The following is a 21,675-nucleotide window of genomic DNA, read 5'->3' as shown; positions in this document are numbered from 1 at the left end:
TTATTCAGGAAGAATATTTTGCCTCATGTTAAACATATCTATGTTTTTGGTCGGCGGATGCGGATGTAATATTCCCCGTTCGCTACTTCCGGTCCTCTTTTGCTAACCTCCTTTCCAACATGGTGAGTGAAGTGGCATATGTCTGTGGGTTTTCATTTTTAAGCCCAGATTTATTACACTCTGAAATTCACAATGTGCTGTATATCGATGTTTAACACACATAGTAAGGCTTTGCTAATAAACATGCCGAACTCTACCGTAGTTTAAACACAAGCCATGTTGTTGTGTTTGAGCCATGCATGTGGCACAGTAGCTAAGTTAGCCTTCCTACTGTCTGTGTGGGCAATTCAAAGTGGTCCGGGTACGCTCCAGATGTTGAGTTATGTTATGGGAAGATTTGATTAGCGTGAAACACTTGTGCCATGACCATTATAAAATGAACATGTTGGGCTTTACAGACCAAGAAGAGAAGGAATAACGGTCGTGCCAAGAAGGGCCGTGGACACGTCCAGCCCATCCGTTGCACCAACTGTGCCCGGTGTGTGCCGAAGGATAAGGCCATCAAGAAGTTCGTGATAAGAAACATCGTTGAGGCTGCGGCAGTGAGGGACATCACGGATGCTAGCGTGTTTGACCGTAAGTATTGTCTTCTCTGATCCCAGCATAGGGGAGAATGTCAAGCTTGTTGTGAGCTGTCAGTACTTAATGCAGGACCACCCAACTGGGAAACTCCCACTCCCATTGCCAAGTCATGTCAGCTTTAACTGACAGTTTCTTCATATGCGCTAGTCTTACAAGGAAATTGAAATTATGTCAACTCTCTCTATACCATGAAGGACATAGACATTCACAGGACTGACATTTACTGACATCAAAGTGCAAGACAGGACAAGTAACAGTGATGTACCAATAACAGTAAAGTGATGAAGTGATAAAAATACTGAGCATTTAACATTGGTGAGTGACAGTGATGGACCAGTGATAAACCAGTAACAATAAGTGCTGTGTTGTCATTGTGACATGATCCCCCAAGAAAAGAATTAGTTCTTTTCTTCCTTTTACATATATGTTGTCTTGTATATTGATGTATTGTTTGTTTCAATGTTCTGTGTGGACCCCAGGAAGAGTAACTGATATGTCTTATCAGCTAATGGGGATCCTAATAACATATCAAAATATCAAATATCAAATTGTGACACAGCACTCCACTGCACACAAGTGAACACTGCACAAAGCGAAATTGCATTAATGCCTCACCCGTGCAAGGGGGCAGCCCCAATGGCGTCCAAAAGGGAGCAGTGTGGCGGGACGATGCCATGCTCAGGGTAGCTCGGTCATGGAGGAGGATGGGTGAGAGCAGTGGTTAATTACTCCCCCCGCCAACCTGGTGGGTCGGGAGTCGAACCGGCAACCTTTTGGCTGCAAGTCTGACGCCCTAACTGCTTACCCATGACTGACCCATGATATACTCAATGCCAGTGTTTGTCAGCGTCACTCTTCAGGTTACACTAAAACGGATACTGTAACATGATTACACACACATACGCACCACTATCATTACATTTACAATATGTTGTATTTGTTCTGGTGTGTTTTGTGCCCATTGACAACAAGTGGTCAGAGGGGAGTCCTTTTGCCACCAGTCCAGTGATCCTCTGTCCGTTTTCCCCCACAGCGTATGTCCTGCCCAAGCTCTACGTGAAGCTCCACTACTGCGTGAGCTGTGCCATCCACAGCAAGGTGGTGAGGAACCGCTCGACGGAAGCTCGCAAAGACAGGACCCCTCCCCCTCGCTTCAGGCCAAGTGTAAGTATACACTCTTAACGTGCATGTCAAACACCACATGAAAAATGCAGCAAATTCAAGATTTTTTGCATGTTGATGAATGATGGAAGACTGAACACAAATATATTGCATACATACCTGTCAACCCTCCCTATTTTAACGGGAAACTCCCTATTTCGGACTTATTTCCCGCCGTCTTTCCAATGTGGTATTTTCCCGCAAAATATCCCAATTTTTCACATAGTCATAAAAAGTGTCGGTCCAGAAACTATCCCCACGGCCCTGTCAGTGAGCCTGATGAGCCACATCCCCTCTACTTATTCTACCCGTTATGAAAGTAGAGAGGGTCTTGCTCATCAAGATACCTGCCAGTAGATGTAATGTCAGATACCAGCAAAAATTAAAGTTTTTTTAAGAATACGAGCTCACCCTCAAGCTCTGTAGGCGTGTGTGTGTGCCCACTTTGCCTCGCAGAAACAGTCAGTTCATCATACAAACAACGCTTGAACCTCTGAACAGGGAATCGTGCGAATTTACCTCATTACTACCTGCACCAGCATGAAGTTTTGCATCAGCCCCAGACTACTTGAGCGAAAAAACAACAAGGAGACACTTGCATTTCATGATCCTTTTAAAACATGCGCTGTGGGGGGAATTTGGCCAGGACTGACCTCGCATGCGGACTGGCAGTTTTAAAAGCACTGTCCGATCTGTCACTGTCATTTTGTTGACTTGATTTGGCCTATTGAAAATTTTAAAAAAAAATGCTTAAATTCTCGGAATTACCCGAGTTTTTTTTTTTTTTTTTTAAATAAACAAAACATGTACATGTATGATTGCATAGGGTTTGAACATAACTGTTGATCTCTAATTTCCATTTCCATGTATTTGTTTCAGGGTGGTGCACCGAGACCTGCTCCAAAGCCCATGTGAAGATGCAGCACCCTTCCATTCTGTAAATTTTTTTGTTGACAATTTAAATAAACAGATACAAATCTGGAAATGGCGGTCTATTCATTTTTTAGTAGTTCTATATTATGTTGTTTAAAAACAAGTCCATTGCATTTAGTGTCTGATCAGCAGGGCTCAAAGTTAACCAAGCCAGCCAGCCAAATTCTGGTGAAAAATCAGTTCGCCTGAGCTGCCCTTGCCCCTGCCCAGACTCTTGGCCTGGTGTGTGTGTGTGTGTGTGTGTGTGTGTGTGTGTGTGTGTGTGTGTGTGTGTGTGTTCTACTTTACAACACCCCCCCCACACACACACACACACACACACAACTAACCCTTCCTTGCATTAAGCTTTGTTCTCTATAATGGTGATGTTGGCCAAGATTAAGACCTCGTTTGAAAGTCGATGGTTATAAAGTGTCTGCCAAATACAATGCAATGTAATGTTTTGTAAAAAAAAAAAAAAGTAAAAAAAATTACTAGCCACTTGCCAATTAGTAAGTGTTTAGCTAGTAAGATTGTTATACACTAGCCATTTTGACTGGTACTTAAAAAAACAGTGAGTTTAGGGCCCTGCTTATCAGTAACGAGTAAGGGGATGTGATTAATGCCTCTTCTCATCATTTGCAGCTACAGGTCATAATGCAATAGATCGAAGTTCATTTTGTGTCAAAGTGTATATATATTTTTTACTACCTAGTAGCAAATTTGCGTGTGTGTTTTATTTACTTATTTAGTATTTGTGTGTGTGTGTTTCTGATACTGTGATGGTCATGGAATGGAAACTAGTTAGTGTGGGCATGCTGTTAAAGTTATTGATCCAAAAGGGGACATGAAACATTGTGCGTGTTGGTGCACATCTTAATCATGTCCTGTCAGTAAGGCCATAAAATGCACACCAGGCATCAGATCCTGATGGTAGCTGTTATAACTACATTTTACTGCTCATATGAATGGAATGATTTTATTAGGTGAGTCAGTTTTGACAAGGGCCAGTAGAGCATGGGCAGTTTTACTGAGACAATAAAGAGGAGGCTTGTGTTTTAGGAAAAGCGGTTTGAAATAAAACTAGAAATGCATTCTCACAGAAAATGCTGGAAGCGGGCTTGCCTTTTGGGGCAGAGATGAAACAAAGTACTATTGAGAAAACAAAGCTAAAAGAAATCTTGGAAAAACTCCATCCACCCAGTCAGAAGTTATGGGCCAAACAATTCAGCCATCTTGGATTCAGCCATCTTGAAAGTGTTGTAGCTCTGCGTTTTGGGGATATACTAAATGACATACATGGTATTTTAAGTTGGCTAAGGAACACTGCATATGATATAATTTTGAAAATCAACATGGCTTCGAGCGGGATTAGAACTCACAACCTCCATATCTGTAATCCAACCCCTTTGCCATTGATATTAAATGACATACAATACATGATATTTGAAGTTGGCTAAGGAACACTGCATATGATATCATTTTGAAATCAACATGGCTTCGACTGGGGTTCGAACCTCCAACCCCCATATCCCTAATTCAGCACATTTGCCATTCATACTAAATGACATACATGGCATTTTAAGTTGGCCAAGGAACACTGCATATGATATAATTTTGAAAATCAACATGCTTTGACTGGGATTCGAACCCCCAACCTCCATATCTGTAATCCAGCACATTTGCCATGCATACTAAATGACATACATGGCATTTTAAGTTGGCCAAGGAACACTGCATATGATATAATTTTGAAAATCAACATGGCTTTGACTGGGTTTCGAACCCCCAACCTCAATATCTGTAATCCAGCACATTTGCCATGCATACTAAATGACATACATGGCATTTTAAGTTGGCCAAGGAACACTGCATATGATATATTTTTGAAAATCAACATGGCTTTGACTGGGTTTCGAACCCCCAACCTCAATATCTGTAATTCAGCACATTTGCCATCCATACTAAATGATATACATGGCATTTTAAGTCGGCCAAGGAACGCTGCATATGATATAATTTAGAAAATCAACATGGCTTCGGGTGGGATTTGAACCCTCAACCTCCATATCTCTAATGCAGCAGCATGCATTACCACTAAGCCAAGCAGCTAGCTGTCATACACAGTCCAGCAAGACTATATTAGATTGCATTGAAGAGCTGAACAATAGCCTTCTAGAATGGCTGCTCGCACCTGCTCGTTAAGAATAGAATCTTGAGACAGTGGCAGTTAAGATGGAATCCTTCATTGGGAGCACCTGTTCTGATACTAACTGACAGTTAGTATTGAGCCTTTAACAGGGGAGAAAATGAGAATGAGTTTTTTGTCTTTACAACATCGTTGTAAATTACAACATCGTTGTAAAAAAACTAAAAGGAGTTGGCACGTGTCCTTTTCACAGATCGGAGTCATGCTTGTGATCTCTCTAACAGTCTTTGAATGAAGTTTATAGGTGAAAGGGTTCAGGCACAAATGGACCTCCGTGTGGGACATGCGCTGATCTCTTGAAAAATGCACTTTTCGAAAGAATGGGATTCTCCATAGAGCCAGGCCTGTTTTTTTTTACAAACCTGCCATTTAAAAAGTATTGGGAGTTGGGAGATGAAACTTTGACAATTTGGAGACATCCCATAGAGCTCGCTAACAACGCGTCAACTAAACTTCTAGGTGAAAGTGTTGATGTTTTATGACCGAAAAAGCCTCCTACACTCTAATCTCTAGAGTGGCGGAACTTTGGTTCATGGAGGTTCCACCACTATTTTCAATGGGGACCCAGGCTTTCACAAAATCGCCAAAAACGGGAAAAAACGACAAAGAGACACGGAAAAGCCTATTAGTATACGCGATCTCCAAGCCGAGCCGGTCGTTTTAGTGTTTGAACGGTGTCTCTATCTCGAAAGGCCTAGGAGGAGATCCATTTTCTATTTTTACTGCTGCCCTGCACAAGACCAAGCTATAAATAATAAGAAACAGGACTTAGAGATTACTACTATAAACGGGCCTTGCTCTGCAAGGGCCATGCTCTGCATGGTCCTTGCTCCGCAAGCCCGCTTAATGATCTGCAGACTGCAGGGCAGTTGAGGACAAACCAGCACGCTATATCCACGGGCTTCGATAGCAGACAGCCAGACGCGTTCTTCCTCCCGTGCGACTGGGGGCAGTCGCCATGTCAACAAAGGACTTCAAGCAAGCAGCAGTAGCTAGCTAGCACTAGCATTCACTTCGACAGCACCAGCAGCACGACACACACACTGCAGAATCCAACTAAGCACAGGCGTCTATCTCAAGGAGGGTGGTTTGAGCTGAGGAGACACGTTGGACGATCCCTGTTTATCACAGGGTAGAGGTATGAACCGTGTTGTATGCTCTAAAGTGGATTATGAAAATGTGTTGTCTATTTGGAGCTAAACCAGTTTTGGCGTCTGCAAGGTTGATTTGTCGTCTCCGCACATACTAGGCTAACATGCTTTAGCATAGTGGGCAAGATGGCTGCCATTAATCGCTGGCAGAAACGTATGAGAACAGCGAGGGAAAATTATGCAGTGCATAGAAGAGATAAATTAGGAGTTTACTCATATTAACTGGTAGTTCGCATTATTTACTGTTCTGTGGGCCAGTAGTCTATGCTTTGTTAGCGCTATGTCTAGTGGTTGTGTGTGTGGTATCTTAGTTTTCAGCTTGCCCATTCGACAATCAACATTGGTTTTGGTGGCTAAATCCTGAAACTGGGTCAAGTGCAGCCAACCTAAACAGGTTAAAGCAAACTCTCTTTCAAATATGTGCTGTGTAGGTTCTCACTCACAGCCACCGAAGAGTTTATTATCTTACAAACCCCTTAAACTTGCCTGGAATTGCATGAGTTAACATACCAGCGCGCTGACAAAATGGCCGATAGTCATTAGCCACAGTCGGCTACAGTAACCAGGATAGTAGCCAAATAACTACCGGTAGTTGTAGCTGAATGGTCTTGCTGGATGATTGCTATTGCCTCTAAACGTGTCTGTTTACTAAATGTTTGAGACGATGTTCAGTGTTTCATGAAATACTACAGTCTAACAACTCGCAGCGATGTGTGATTTAATTTGGACAGTGCGACGGGGTTTCTCCTCAATTGTTTTTTTTTGTCTGATGTTTTAATTTGAACACCTTTTTTGGTAAGAATTTAACTTTCGCTGCGAGTGAAGCGTAAGTTGTTGTGCAACCATCTCCAAGTAATTAAAATCGTTCATGGGTATTTTTCCGAATTGGATTTCAACACAACTGTGCTCGTTATATTTTGTGCGTTCATTTTGCGTCGATGAAACTACAAACAATACACAATGATAATCTACAGTAGCTAATCGGTTGCATTTTTTTTGTGAAAAGTAAAATTCCCTGCCAAATTTAAACGGGGGGAAAGACGACATCAACTTGACATTCCCACTGATCATTGCTGAAGAAATGTAGGTTGGAAGATCAACTATGAAATGAATGTGAATCACCCCAGGTGATGCACACAGGGTCTCCAGTGTTGATCCATGAATGCTTGGCATGTTCGAAAGCCAGATTCCATGGTCACTAATTTTGAAATTTATGACCATCAGTCATAAATGTTTTTTTTCCTCAGACAAAAAAAAAAATCCAACACATGCCAAAGATGTGAGTGGCAGTGGCTTCGTTTTATTCATTTTAACCTTATTACAAAGCCTGACCTGGAAAACTGTAGGACACGAATAGTTCTACATCATCTACACTGCCCCTATGCTGCCACAATTCTGTAACTACAGTACAGTTACGAAGACATTTCGTCTTGCCAGGCAGCAACTCAAACAATCATCATTTTGGTTTGCTAGCGTGTGATTTTTAGGCGCGTATGGTGTCGGTTAGTGAAATATCTTACCCATTTGATACCCATCAGTTCAATAGGAGACGTCGGTGTTAATGTGAAATATTTATCCAGTTTATTAAGTTTCCTCTGAGCCTAACACACCGACAAGGTCAACTTCAGGATGCCTGCTTTTTATTATTGTGTGGATGCATGTTCATTCAGCTGATCGTACATGCCCCTATTGTGCCAATAAATATCTTGTCTATGCTGTGTTCCTGTGTGAAGCTTTATCCATATGGATGTCTTTTTTTTCTTCTTCTTCCTCCCTGTTCACCTACCAGAGATTTTTGCAGGACCTGTGAGGAAAATTTACCTTCTTAAACGGACATTTGACAAATAGGGGAAGCCCATTTTTAGTGCTTCTGAGCGTGATCGAGAGAGCGAGAACACATTTTCAACCCAGAAACTGGTAGAGATGTCTCGCAGAAGAAGCCGTAGTCCTAGCCCGCTGCGCACCACCACCAACAGCGATGACCCACGAGACCTGGCGCGCCGGATTTTTGTGGGCAATTTGCCAACGACTCTAATGGACACGAAGGATTTGGAAGAACTGTTCAGACAATATGGCAAAATCAATGGTTAGTAGGAGCCATCCTTGATGGGTCTGAAACTCAAGTGTGGAAAGAAAAACTGCTTAGGAAATTAATCTTAAAGCTATATCATAAGCCTTTTTCATTCATTTCATCTGAAGATTAGTTCACAGTTTATTATTAAAGCTAATGTGGTCTTCACTTAAATTCAACTGAGATTAGTCTTAAACTTGGACCACCAAAAAATCCACAAAAATGTTCCTCTTTTAACAGCCTTGTCCATGTTCCGCGGATATGGATTTGTGCAGTTTGAACGAGTGGAAGAGGCAGAAGCTGCAAAGGCGGGACACAGTGGGCGATTTTATAAAGGGTACAAACTAGGTAAGATCTGAGTAGTGTCCTCCAAGCTGTCAGGCCAGCCTCGACACAACATGGCCTGCGTGCATTTGAAATCAAAGCAGTCAGCAACTTTAAAACCACCCAAACAACCAACAAAGAAACATCCATGCACCCGGGCAGATTTTGCACATGCTCTCATTTTTGCATTTGATTGAAATGTTTGTAAGTCTTTGGTCATTATTGGAAATTGGTCAATGACCACTGAACTACGCTCACTCTAAAAGGTGTTCTTTCGTTTTAAATTCGGATTCATCGTCACTTCTGATGCTGCATTTATGTCCATGTAATAACTAGGGTTGTTTTTATACAAGACAACCTGTTGCCTCTCATCTCTGTAACTGACCTCTACAACCTGATCAATGCGGAAATGTGTATGATTCATGTCAGTGGCGGTGCGGTGGTAATTTTTCGTGTTAAGAACTATTAGAATGTGGCTTGCTGTCATCAAGTACTTTTGGACTTTGTTTAGCCTACTGCTTGTGAATGTCAAAGCAACATGCAGTTGCGTCTTGTTTAAAGTTTTGTTGCCAGATAGGTGTGCCAAATATGTACTGTATTTTGAACACCTTTTGCAATTGACTTTTTGACACAGTCAGCTAAGCTTAATGGTCAGTGGTGAAATTGCAATGTTTAATTGACACTTTAAATTTATTTTTAATACAGGTGGCTCCTCAACCACCGGTCATGCATTTGTGCTGAAATTACATAAACCCTTGGCCAGCTAAGTTATTTGTTTCGGGCTACTTCGTGATGCAAGGAAGAATAGGTTGAAAGGTTGGGCTGTGTGTTCATTGATGAAATGCATTTTATGCACACCATAGCCTGAATCACAAAACATAATCTTAACAATTTGTTCCGATTTAAAACAAAATGGACTTGCCGATTGTGCTAATTTTAACACCAAATTAGAATTACTGTTGATCTGAACTTGCATTTGAACATACTTTTTCTGATCAGCTACAAAAAAATGAAGCAGTACGCTGTGCTGCTGTGAGGAGCCACATAGATGAGAATTTAACTACTTGAAGCCACCCACTGCCACTGTACTTTCTTTCCTTGAAGGTTGTCAATTAACAAAGCATGAAAGGATTTAAAATTTTATAATAAATAAAATTCTGATGTACTGATGTCATTTTTGAAAAGCGGTGGGACTCACTCATTTTCTCCTCACTGGACGCCTAACGGGTCTTTTTGCATATTGAATGTGTGGATTGGTTTATTTTCAGATATAAATATGGCAGCGGAACGACGACACAATAAAGCTCAATCCCGGCCGAGCCCTCCTCGAAGGTAAAGTAACGCTCTCAAAGTGGATATGAAGACATAACAGCGTTTCTTCCCATCTGGTAATGCCCTGATATGCTTTTTGGTTTTCACAATTGTAGTTTGCGATCATCATTCGGTGACCGTTTCGTCGATCGTTCCTTCAATTCGTCGTGTGCTTCAAATATTAATCCTATGGACATAGCCGAAAGAGCATCATAGTAGGCCTTCATGTTGTCTGTGTTTTCTTCCTTGAGATGCCAAAGTTTACCAAATAAAATGGTAGGTTAGTTCTGTTGGTGTCCTTTTGTCATGATGACTCTTTGTTGCGTTATTGTGCAGTATATTTATACTGTTGCACCAGAATGCTTTGTGTGAGACTGAAATGTGTTTTGATGGAAATGGCCTACTTGCGAAAAGGTACTCGTGGCAATTTTCGTACTGGAGACATTCATGCGTAGAGATCTGGAAGCGTTTCAAATGGCTGTATGGACAAAACTACAACCACACCAATTCTTCTGATAATGTATGCGTTGTGATTTAAACTTAAGCTCCACTGATTGCCGTTGGCTTACTCACGTTAGTCTGCATTGAGACTGAGTTCTCAGTCAGTGGAACCCTGGAATGGCAAAAATGCCCTGAGACAGGCAGCGTGGCCAGACTGATTCATTTTCGAAATTTTGTGCAGTTCCTGGAACTATGGATGGCCCAAGCTAACGTTTTCGTATAGCGTCGATCGATTTTCAGCACTGTGTTTCACCTTGATGCTGCCGATTCGAGAGCATCTTGACGTAAACTTTTAACTGAAACCTGTAACCGCACAAATACATCAAGCGCTTCTTGACTGATTCCAGCGGTGGAAGTAATTGACTTCGTATTGAGTCACCTGCGAGAGAAGAAACAAAAGCAGTTTGAGTGAAAGTTTGTAGTTGTACTGGAGCGAATATTATGCAAATGAGCCATGATGTGGTTTGGCGACAGCTGCCACAGCCAATGGGAATGTCGGAAGGCTTGCATTCTGCTTTTAATGGACATACTCTCTCGCTTCCATCGCTTGTATCACTCTTGCTGCATACTCCAGCGATTCTCTGTCGCTTAATTCCGTCGCCGCTGGTGTATTCGCCCGGGCCTGTAACTATCAATACATCCACTAACCGGCTTTATGTTACGCGTTCAATCTCTTTTAAGATCAGTTTTGCAACAGCCATCAATAACGACCAGCTAATAGTTCCGCCAAGTCCACAACACAAAGATGATGTTCCTGATGTTGTTTCTGCAGACCATTAAACAAATGCGCGTTTCTGTTGAGGCTCTTAACCGAGAGAAAAACTTTCCTGATGTCGGACAGGTCGGTCGCTCAACATTGTGGCTCTGCGTCGATTTCAAAATGCAAGTGCTTATTCACCATTTGCTTTAGGCGGAATTTAATTCGTATTGGGAGTGACAAATGTGTGAAACTCTTCTAATAAAAGGAGAACTCTTAACTGAAACTCCAGCAGTGGTTTTAACAAATGGATCTGTAATATTAGGGATGTGAATCGCTGTTAATTTGCAGAATGCATTCACAAAGAAGTCCAATTGTGTCATGAAATACGCAACAGATTCCATTCATCAACTCCGGCGGGGAAATGACTGGTGACTGAACCACAAATCTCGTGTTGGAAAGGAGCACAAGAAAGGTTTCTAAAAGCTGATATGGGAGTCGTCCGGTGAAGATGACTGTGTTTGTGGCAAGCGTTTGCGTGGTGGCTTTGAAGGACCCGCATGGAAGTGTAGCGTTCACAGTGCAGCGCCGTTGCTGTTCCTATTGAAGACCTCTCCATTTGCGAAGTCTGTCGTTGAAATTAAATTGTTTCGTGAAACTTTTTCCAGCTAAGCATGGGTAGTTGCTCATTTCACCTACTTGAGTGGTTGTTGTCTTCAGGATGTAAACCAAAACTTTGCTAGGTGTGGGTTTTAGGTACACACTTAACTCAAAAATCAGGGTCATGTCGTGAGTGTGAAACCACTTTTTAGGTTTTGTTGATGGTTAGATGTTTTTTGTCCTGTGCAGGCATCCGTACGGTGGCTATGGGGAGGGCAGGGATGGCCGCCCTCGGTCACGGTCCCCTATGCACAACCGCGAATCACGGGACCACCGAGACGGGCGTGACATGAGGGACCCATCTCGCGAAACCTCCAGAGAACGCCCTGGACCACCCAGAGAACATGGACCCCCACGTGATCACGACTCTCGAGACCCAGCCTACGAGCGCTATCGGGGCTCTGAGAGCAGAGAAAAAGATCCTGCTTTCAGGTGTGTCTTTTAATACACATTTTAAAGGGACACTGTGTGAGATTTTTAGTTGTTTATTTCCAGAATTCATGCTGCCCATTCACTAATGTTACCTTTTTTCATGAATACTTACCACCAGAATCGACTTCTACGTTTTCATTATGACTGGAAAAATTGCACTTTTCATACATGAAAAGGGGCATCTTCTCCATGGTCCACCATTTTGAATTTCCAAAAATAGGCATTTTTAGCTGTAAAATGACTGTACTTGGACCATACTAGAAAATATTTGTTTAATACTTTGTAAACGTTCATGTATCAAGATCAAATTCAAGATCAAATTTGGCAATAGGCAGCCCAATTTCAACAAGCAACATAGTTGCAGTACCTTTTTTGACCATTTCCTGCACAGTGTCCCTTTAAATATATTCTATTTATTCTAGTAATGTGTTCTATTTAAATATATTCTACTTATTCTAATCTTAAATATAGCTCTCCTCAAATGATCTGGACACTGCGTAATACTTAAGATTTTTCAATTCGCGTACTAAATACTTATAACTAATTAGTCTAACGTATGCTAACCTGTAACGATTTAGAGACATGATGAAAATAGTCAAGTGTTGTCAGCAGCTGGCTCGAGGGCTGGTTGATGATGGCTGGTTTCAGTGAAAATCCCTGATGGATGCAGTCATGAGAAACCAAGCAGTTCCAAATCCCCAATCTTCGACCGTGTTGCAGGGGGGGCGGTTATGAGATCTATGAATGTGACCAATCTACTTGCGGAGTGATCTCTGAAGCAACGGTCATTATTTGGGCATAGCGGGCACTATCAAAAAATAGTTGCCTACTGAACGTCAGAAAAGCCCATTGAAACTTTCAATGGGCTTTTCCGACGTTCAGTAGGCAACTATTTTTCGAAAGTGAATGGAAGCTTGCAACATTCTCTCAACAGAGAGTCTCATGATAGTCCTGGATAATGCTGTGTTGTAGGGAGGAGGGATATGATCGTTACTACCGCGGCATGGACGAGTACTACAGGAAGAAGGAGGCATACCGGGAGCCCTACAGAGGAGGAGAACCATGGAACGGTGCACGCAGGGAGCCACCTCCTGAAGGTAAGGCCTCCATTTTGTCCTTGAAGTAGTACTACTGGGTCATTGGTGTTTGTTAGTTGCGCAAGTTCGGGCTTTGAACTGGTTCAAGGAACAAAAACGTGTAACGGGAACTTTTTTTTCCTTTTTACACAGAACAGAAACGAAACCAGAAACTTAATTTTTTTGTGAAGTGTGTTATATTGTTGTACTAGTCATAGGCCGAAATGTCTGTCTGTCTGTCATGCTAACCCAGTAGATTAAGGGTGCATCCCAATATGTGTCCTTGCCTCCTCCACTTGTGCTTGTCTCCTCGTCCCGCCTCCTGGCCCCTCCTCCGTGGAGAAAACAATAAAGTTTCCCAGCTGTCAGCCTCGCCACAACAACTTTTGAGGGACTGTTTTTCATTCACCATCCCAATTGCAAATGAGAAAAAGACTTTACAATTGAGCTTTTGCAAGATATTGAAATATAATGCTGTTGTCAGTGATGTCATCATGACGAGAAGCAAGTGGAGGAGGCAAGTGGAGGAGGCAAGGTCACATATTGGGATGCACCCTAAAACTGCAAGAATGACACCCGGGAGTGCGGCTGTTTTTTACTAAACATGAACTTTGATGTTTGCTTGCACCAGAAGACCTTGTAAGAATCGGTTGGGAGTTGATCGCACTTTCTAAAAAAAAGACTGTTCTATGCATCACTTGCAGAGAACGTGTGAAAAGTTACCCCGTTTCTAAATTGTGTGTCGAGTAGAAGACCGTCTGCGTGAAGGAGAGCGGCGGAGGAACGAGCTCTACAGGCAATACTACGAGGAGCTTCAGCGGCGCTACGACACCGAGCGCCCTGTGGATTGCTCAGTCATTGTGGTCAACAAGCTGCAGAAGTAAGACCCTCGTGCATTGGCCAGTTGCAGTGATTATAGTATTGTATTGACACCACGCACTGTACTTGCTTGAATGTCCCCTTTGCATGTCACTTTGGTTAGAAGTGTCTGCTTGCTGGGGGCGCTGTGGCGCAGCGCACCAAGCCCCAGTGTTAATTTTGTCAGCTTTTTTTGATTTAGTCTTAGTCTTAGTCACAATGACGAAAATCTATTTTAGTCTTAGTCATATTTTAGTCATTGCCTTCCCAATTTAGTCTTAATTTTTGTCTAAATGACGAAAATCAATTTTAGTCTTAGTCAATTTTTTGTCATTTTAGTCATTTTAGTCAACACTGTAATAATAGAACTTCTCCACACACTGCTTCTCTTTTTAACATATATCACACTGTGCAGAATGAAACGTCTTCACACACTGGTTCTCTTTTTCTCCATTTTATATGACACCAGTGTTAATTTAGTCAGCAGTTTTAAACTTTAGTCTTAGTCTTAGTCACAATGACGAAAATCAATTTTAGTCTTAGTCATATTTTAGTCATTGCCTTCCCAATTTAGTCTTAGTCTTAGTCTAAATGACGAAAATCAAAAAAGGGCTTTGACGAAATATTTTAGTCATAGTCATGGTTGACGAAATTAACACTGCTAAGCCCCCCACATTTGGGCTTACATTGCCCATTCCCGGCCCTGACCCATCTCTCTCTCTCTCTCCCAATCATTTCTTGTCTACTCTCACACTGTCCTGTAATAATAAAGACCAAAAGCACCCCCAAAAAACTTCAAATGAAGCGTCTGTCTGCTAAATGTAATGAGGCATCTAGTGCTGTGCTCTCAATTCAGGATTTTTATCTTTCTTTTTTTTGGCCCCTTTTGTGTGACCAGGGAGTATGCGGAGACGGTGGGCCGTAAGGTGCGCGACGTGGGCATGGTGGTGGACCTGATCTTCCTGAACACGGAGGTGTCCCTGTCGCAGGCCCTTGAGGACGTGGGCCGCGCCCACACGCCCTTCGCCATCATCATCACCCAGCAGCACCAGGTGCACCGCTCCTGCACCGTCAACATCCTCTTCGGCACACCGCAAGGTAACCAAACAACCGCCAGAAGTCAACAGTGCGCGCGCATCAGTAGGGGTGTAAATCACAGCCTCCATGACGATACGATTCAATATCGATATCTTATTATTCGATGCTATACAGTTCAATCATTTTCGATACTTAAAAATGCCCCATGATACGATACGATTCGATTTTCTTCCCCAATTACTTTTCCACTACTATTAAGTTATTGGGCAGGGACCATCGATTCGATTATTTTCGATACTTTCGATTCAATCATCACAATATATCGATACATTTCTATATTATTTACACCCCTACACATCAGTAGCACAGGTGCTGGACCAAACCAGAAGATAACTGAAAAGAAAAATAAAGATCCGTATCACTGTTCGATGCTCCCAAACAATGTTAAATGACACAACGTTCTGGACTCTGTCCTTCATCAAAGTGTTGCACTTAAGGGTGACTCTCCTCCGAAGCATCACTTTATGTCATTTGAACCGTGACATCCATCCAGTAGTCCACCCGAAGTGTTTCCTACCTTGGGCGAACATTAGCCGAGTTACAGTTATTCCGAATAGCTTAGTACAAGCGCTGATGGAGCTCCAGTATCTCCAAACTTACCTCACTAATATCACATGCCATGACACCCAACTTGTACAGTAGTACAAATATGGCCTGTTCTCACAAAACCATGCATTTGGAAGTTTGCACATAGTCCAGGGGCCTGATTTATCAAGCGTTCTTAGGCACAGATCTGTGCGTAAAGCGTGCGTGCGATCATTCCTTAGCAAAGTGTAGGATTTATGAACATGTACTTGAACGTAGAATTGTGCCTAAATCTACGCACACCTCAGACCATGCGTGCGAGTGGAAGAAACATGAAAATTGCAAATAATATTGAGCCTGCAAGGTACCGTTTGCTTTGAATGCCAATTTAGTATGATAGTGTGCTATTTTACAGTGCTATGTGTATCTCATTCTTTTACTTATTTTGATACACTGTCTCCTCCTCCTGTCGAAAGCACCTCCACTTCTGCCGTGGAAATGTTTCTATCTCCGCACTTCCCGCCAGCGCTTCGTGTGGCGCGTGTGTTCATGTGTGTCCAAACAGGGTGACGCCTTCGAATTAACATGGCATTTGAATGCATTTTAATACTATATATGGTTAATTGAAGGCGTTTCGGGATGCAAATTACCCCGAATGCGCGCGTGCACAGTGATTTGAAAGGTGTGGGACTTAGGCCGACCGACCCTATCATTTTTTGTGCGACCCAAAATATTTTTTTTGAGTTTTTGGAATCCTCAAAAAAATATCGATGTTTTTTGGAGGGTTGTTCATATAGACAAGACACAACACGTTTCTTCATTCCCATAACTCGCCATCTCTCACTTTCTACCTGCCTGCAAGTTAGCCTACTGAATTTGCATCGCATGACTATCCACATACTCATGAACGGCGTGACGTTTTCCATTTCCATTACGCCCATTTGTGGGGGAAAGCAATCCATACAAGTCAATTGGTGATGTTGGGGTTTAATAAACGAAAAATACGGACCTGTAGACTAGCGTTGTTCACGCGCAACATGTCGAAAACGTGTTCTGTTGCCGGCTATTTAAATAATATAGCCAAACAGCCGTGGCTGAAGCATGGAATGTGTTCATTTAGGTTAACCGATGTAGCATGTAAGTCAATGAGACATTCGGTTTGTTTTCACCCATAAAGGGGCGTAGTGCAAATTTAAGAGCAAAGTACCCGGATGGCCGTTCATGAGTATAGGAGCAACATAAGCGCGCGCCACAAGTGCCGCCCGGCTTGATATTAGAAAACCCCAAATGTCACTGCAGAGTTGCGCAGCGCACCTATCGGTCACGTTGTTGGCTAATTATTATGCTACAACATGCTAATTGGTTGTCGTTGTAGCTCGTAAGTTTTTAAATAACTTGCCTCACAGCGTTCTTGCAGACTAATAGGCTGCGATGTAGTTTGGGAACCTGGCGAAAATGCCTGTCAAATGATAAGTCAATCGCCTTACCTCAACGCCCGACACGGACACAGCCTGACCACCTGCCTCGAAATGCATCACACAGAAAACATTATGAGTATCCACGATTTTTGAATGTATTGATATTGTCTCGTCGTATTAGAAAAGGGCTTCCATTCAGTCACGCTGCATGTTGGACGAGATGCATAGGCCTAACTTGTTACAGCAATTCTAAAGTAGCACTGTATCAATACCTTGTAATTGTAAAATAAGTTATTACGAGAGAAGGGAAATGTTTTGCCCAAGTTTCCCTTCATTCTTTCATTTACCACAAGGCCTTGTTAACCAAGAAGTCCGTTGGCCCGAGCCCGTTATTTTCTTGCCCTCTCTCTGCTTGTCCCTCCACCATCGCGCAGCAGCAGGGCGTCTGTCACGGTCTCACTCTCCGCACCCCCTCCAAATAATGAAATAGAAATTAACGATGATGTCGCCACAAATACGACTGTTAGATGAAGACCTAGGACTACTACAGTTGCCTACAATAATGATTTAATGGCAATGACGATGTTGCCCCTCGATCGCATTCATATCGCCTCAGGGGTCTACATCCTCGCGTAAAACAAAAAGTGTGTAAGTAGAATGTTTCCAAGCCAGAACCTTCATCCCAAGGAAAATATGGTCTACAACCGATGATGGAAAGGATTTTTTTAAAAAAGAAAACGGGACATAGCCTACAGGAGCTAAAATAGCAGTGTCAGGCAACTGGCAGATGGACAGGTATTGCCAGAAACGGTAGGCTGTATGATCATATCCTCATTTCGGTGACGGTCAGTATCTTGGCTCATAATTCTTATTATATTTCATTGTAGCTTTAGCAGGCCACACTCCACTATCGTCCTTGGCATTGTTCAACAAAGTTTATGACGAAATCTGGCGCATATGGGGTGTTGGGTGGGTCGGAAATTTTAAAAAAAAAGGAAGAAAAAAAAATTGGAAAAAAAAAAAAATTTCAGACCGACCCATGACCAAACCTGACAACCAACCGGAACCAAACTCTTATTTTTTGTGCGTAGGAGCAGCCAAGGCACGTTTGATGAATCCCGATTTTTCTGTACTTACGACCATTCTATATTTCACTTGTAGGGCACAATTTAGAATGCATTCTACGAACTGATGATAAATGAGGCCCCAGGAGTTTATTATCGACATTACTTTCGTCATCTAGCAGGAGCCCGTAGATGTCCTCCAGTGGAATATTATTATTATTATTATTATTATTATTATTATTATTATTATTATTATATTGTCCTCAACTGGTGCAATAGAACGCATTTACAAGGGATATCAGGAGAACGAACTCGGGTCTACCGACAACGGGGTTTCCAAAGAGTGAGCCATAACAACACCCTTGTGCTCTTGTGTGTGTATGTGTGCAGAGCATAGGAACATGCCCATGGAAGACGCCATGGTACTGGTGGAGCAGAACTTTGTGGCTTACAAGGCGGAGCACCGCGACAAGGAGCGCGAGGAGATCGCCCGCAAGGCCGCCAAGATGGCCGACGACGTGCTCATGAGGGAGCTCGACACGGAGGCACACCCCGTCTCACTGCTGTCCACCATCACACTGCTGTCAGAGAACAGGTGAAATACACACACACACACACACACACACACACACACACACACACACACACACACCCCGTCTCACTGCTGTCCACCATCACACTGCTGTCAGAGAACAGGTGAAATACACACACACACACACACACACACACACCCCGTCTCACTGCTGTCCACCATCACACTGCTGTCAGAGAACAGGTGAAATACACACACACACACACACACACACACACACACACACACACACACACACACACACACACACACACACACCTTCTCACTGCTGTCCACCATCACACTGCCTTCAGAGAACAGGTGAGATACACACACACACACCTATCCCTGCTGTCCACCATCTCTCTCTCACACACACACACACACACACACACACACACACACACACACACACACACACACACACACACACACAGCTCTTTGATACACTCTCACTGCTGTCCACCATCACGCTGCTGTCAGAGAACAGGTCACACACACACCTCTTTGATGCACACCCGGTGTCTCTGCTATACACCATCACGCTTTTGTCAGAGAACAGGTGAAACAGACACACACACACACACACACACACACACACACACACACACACACACACACACACACACACACACACACACACACACACACACACACACACACACAATATACACAGCTCTTTGAAACACATCCAGGGTTTACACTCCGACTATGCCTTGCTTTTTTGTAGCTGCTTTGGACACAAACTTCTGCTAAATGTAAGTGTGTGTGTCTTTGTGTGTGTGTGCGTGTGTGTCTTTGTGTGTAGGTTCCTGACGCCAGAGGAGCTGGACCGGCTGCAGGAGTACCTGCGTGACAAGCGTGAGCGACTGGTGAGAGGCGGTGCTGACGGTCGCAGTGCCAAGCCCCTGCCGTCGGCCGCGGCCTCCTTACACATGCCCTCCACCACGGCCTACAGGCACGCCGCCCCAGAGGCAGCCTACGAGGGTGGGTGGCACGACTGCTTACTGAAGTTTTTCGGTTTCAGTTGGTTAGACAAGTTTTTTTTTTAAAGTGATCTTGTCCCATTTTTGGAAATAAGCTCATATTACACATCCCCTTGAGTTAAATAATTGAGTTTTACCTTTTCTCCTGTACTTTCAAACGTTCTCTACGGCGGTGCACATTTTACCACCAAGCTAGCAGTGAACATTGACTCCTATGAGGCCAGTTAGCCGCCACCTGGTCTCATAGGACTCAATGTTAACTGCTAGCATGGAGGTAAAATGTGCACTGCCATACTATGAGAGGTTAAAAGTACAGGAGAAAGGTACAACTCAATTATTTAACTGAAGGGGAGGTGTTAATATGAGTTTATTTTCCAAAAATGGGACTGTATCACTAAGTCATTTAGTTTGTGAGATAGGCTAGGGTTATGTTGCATGGTTTTACCAGACCATATTAATTACTTTGTAATTAATTTTTGGTCTGGATCCTCAATGCCCAGGAGCGCTTGGGTAGGAGGAGTGAGCTCAGCTCTGGTTTGAAATCGGTGGCGACCAATCACTGACAGTTGATGTTATTAAGCGCCGAAGTGCGTTCGCTTATTGGCCAGCTGCCTGGAGGACGATTAAACCCTCCCCAGAGAAGCGTTATCAGACCATTTGTGAATTCCGAAGTAATTCACAGTGAATAATCTGATCTTTCGGGCTAAGAGTTATTTATTGCTCTTTATTGGGAGGAATTTGGAAAAAACAGGCCCCCTGGGACTTTTAATTGAGTACCCTTGGCTTAGGTGAAGAGAAGGTTTTTTTCTTTATGACATGTTTGTGTTTGTTTGTGCCACACAGGCTCCCATGCCGTCCACGCTGCTCCCGAGATGTCCCATGAGCCCATGGCCCCGCCCCCGGTCTCCCACCAGTCTGCCGGCCCGCCCCCCACCGCCGCCTCCTCCAATCATCAGCAGGAGCTGCAGGCCAAGATCCTGAGTCTCTTCAACAGCGGCAGCTCCGCCTCCTCCGCCGTTCCACCGGTGTCTCAGGGCTATGGCTCTGCCATGGGCAGCCAACAGGCCGGCCTCCCGCCTCCCAAGATGAGCCCCCAGCCTCGGGGCCCCCCCCAGGGCGTGCCCCCTCCCGGCTACGGCCCCCCTCCCCCCGCCGGCCGCATGGGCGCCCCGCCACCTAGTGCCCCGCCCGCGCGCCCGCCCCTCTCCACCGGCACGGGGGGCATCAACTTTGACAACCCCAGCGTGCAGAAGGCCCTGGACACGCTCATCCAGAGTGGGCCCTCCATCAACCACCTGGTGAACTCTGGTAGTGCGCCGCCCCCCGCAGGCCCTCGCCCAGGCATGGGGCCGGGGCCGGGGATGGGCCAAGGCATGCCCATGTCCCACTATGGCCGGCATTACTGAGCAGAGACCTGGCCAGTCTGACTCCACACGGCACCTGATGGCAGTCACAGACGGAACAAGACTCTAGCTTGTTGTTCAGAGCATCTATGTTTTGTGTGAACACTCAAGAGAAGAGGCAAGTGACCAGATTGGTGTTGCCCTTGCTGGGCTGGGACTGCCTAGGAACAACACCCTACCCAATGGTGCACATTGGGACTGATATGCCCGTAGGGCAGGTTCTATATTTTGGTCTTCGTAAATGCTTTTTATTTTCACGAGATTACACTTTTCTAAGCCTGTGTCGGCATGTAGATTTTTTTTATTGTTATTATTATTGAGAAAAATGCTAACTTGTGACTCTTTTTTCATGGGGAAATCTAGCAGGTAGACGACTGCATGTACAGAATTAATTTACTTTCACGCTCTGAATTTAGACGATTCTGAACATTGATGTTGCTTTTACTCATTATTCTGAATCTGAATTTGTAAATATCTGACAAGCCCAAGGGCACTAAAATTAAGATGTGTGAAGAATAGTTTATCATTTTTCTTTTTTTCTGTAAACATGGTGTCATAATAAAGCTTTGTACACAGGAGCTTTAATAAAATGGTCTTTTATTGCA

The 21,675-nt window shown here is 43.6% G+C and overlaps 2 protein-coding genes across 5 annotated transcripts; both read left to right on the top strand.

The window, feature by feature from the left end:
* The first annotated feature begins 7 nt into the window (after positions 1 to 7).
* On the top strand, positions 8 to 2,788 carry LOC134463177 (small ribosomal subunit protein eS26). The gene is made up of 4 exons (XM_063216406.1): positions 8 to 122; positions 459 to 636; positions 1,676 to 1,806; positions 2,683 to 2,788. Exons 1-4 carry the CDS (start codon positions 120 to 122, stop codon positions 2,716 to 2,718), a joined length of 348 nt encoding a protein of 115 aa, XP_063072476.1. The 5' UTR covers positions 8 to 119; the 3' UTR covers positions 2,719 to 2,788.
* Positions 2,789 to 5,888: 3,100 nt separating this feature from the next.
* ncoa5 (nuclear receptor coactivator 5) lies at positions 5,889 to 21,675 on the top strand. Of its 4 annotated transcripts, XM_063215203.1 has the most exons (11): positions 5,889 to 6,062; positions 7,865 to 8,161; positions 8,387 to 8,494; positions 9,739 to 9,802; positions 11,829 to 12,071; positions 13,044 to 13,168; positions 13,898 to 14,027; positions 14,904 to 15,103; positions 18,501 to 18,705; positions 19,490 to 19,668; positions 20,511 to 21,675. In XM_063215203.1, the coding sequence occupies exons 2-11, from the start codon at positions 7,999 to 8,001 to the stop codon at positions 21,071 to 21,073; spliced, it is 1,980 nt and encodes a 659-aa protein (XP_063071273.1). In that variant the 5' UTR covers positions 5,889 to 6,062; positions 7,865 to 7,998; the 3' UTR covers positions 21,074 to 21,675. The 4 variants fall into 4 exon arrangements, with proteins under 4 accessions (XP_063071273.1, XP_063071274.1, XP_063071275.1 ...); XM_063215204.1 differs by lacking the exon at positions 8,387 to 8,494 and having other exon boundaries at positions 5,890 to 6,062; XM_063215205.1 differs by lacking the exons at positions 7,865 to 8,161; positions 8,387 to 8,494 and having other exon boundaries at positions 5,894 to 6,062.

Source organism: Engraulis encrasicolus, chromosome 14, assembly GCF_034702125.1.
Source record: "Engraulis encrasicolus isolate BLACKSEA-1 chromosome 14, IST_EnEncr_1.0, whole genome shotgun sequence".
NCBI classification, from domain to species: Eukaryota; Metazoa; Chordata; class Actinopteri; order Clupeiformes; family Engraulidae; genus Engraulis; species Engraulis encrasicolus.
This window is presented reverse-complemented; position numbering and strand designations above follow the sequence as displayed.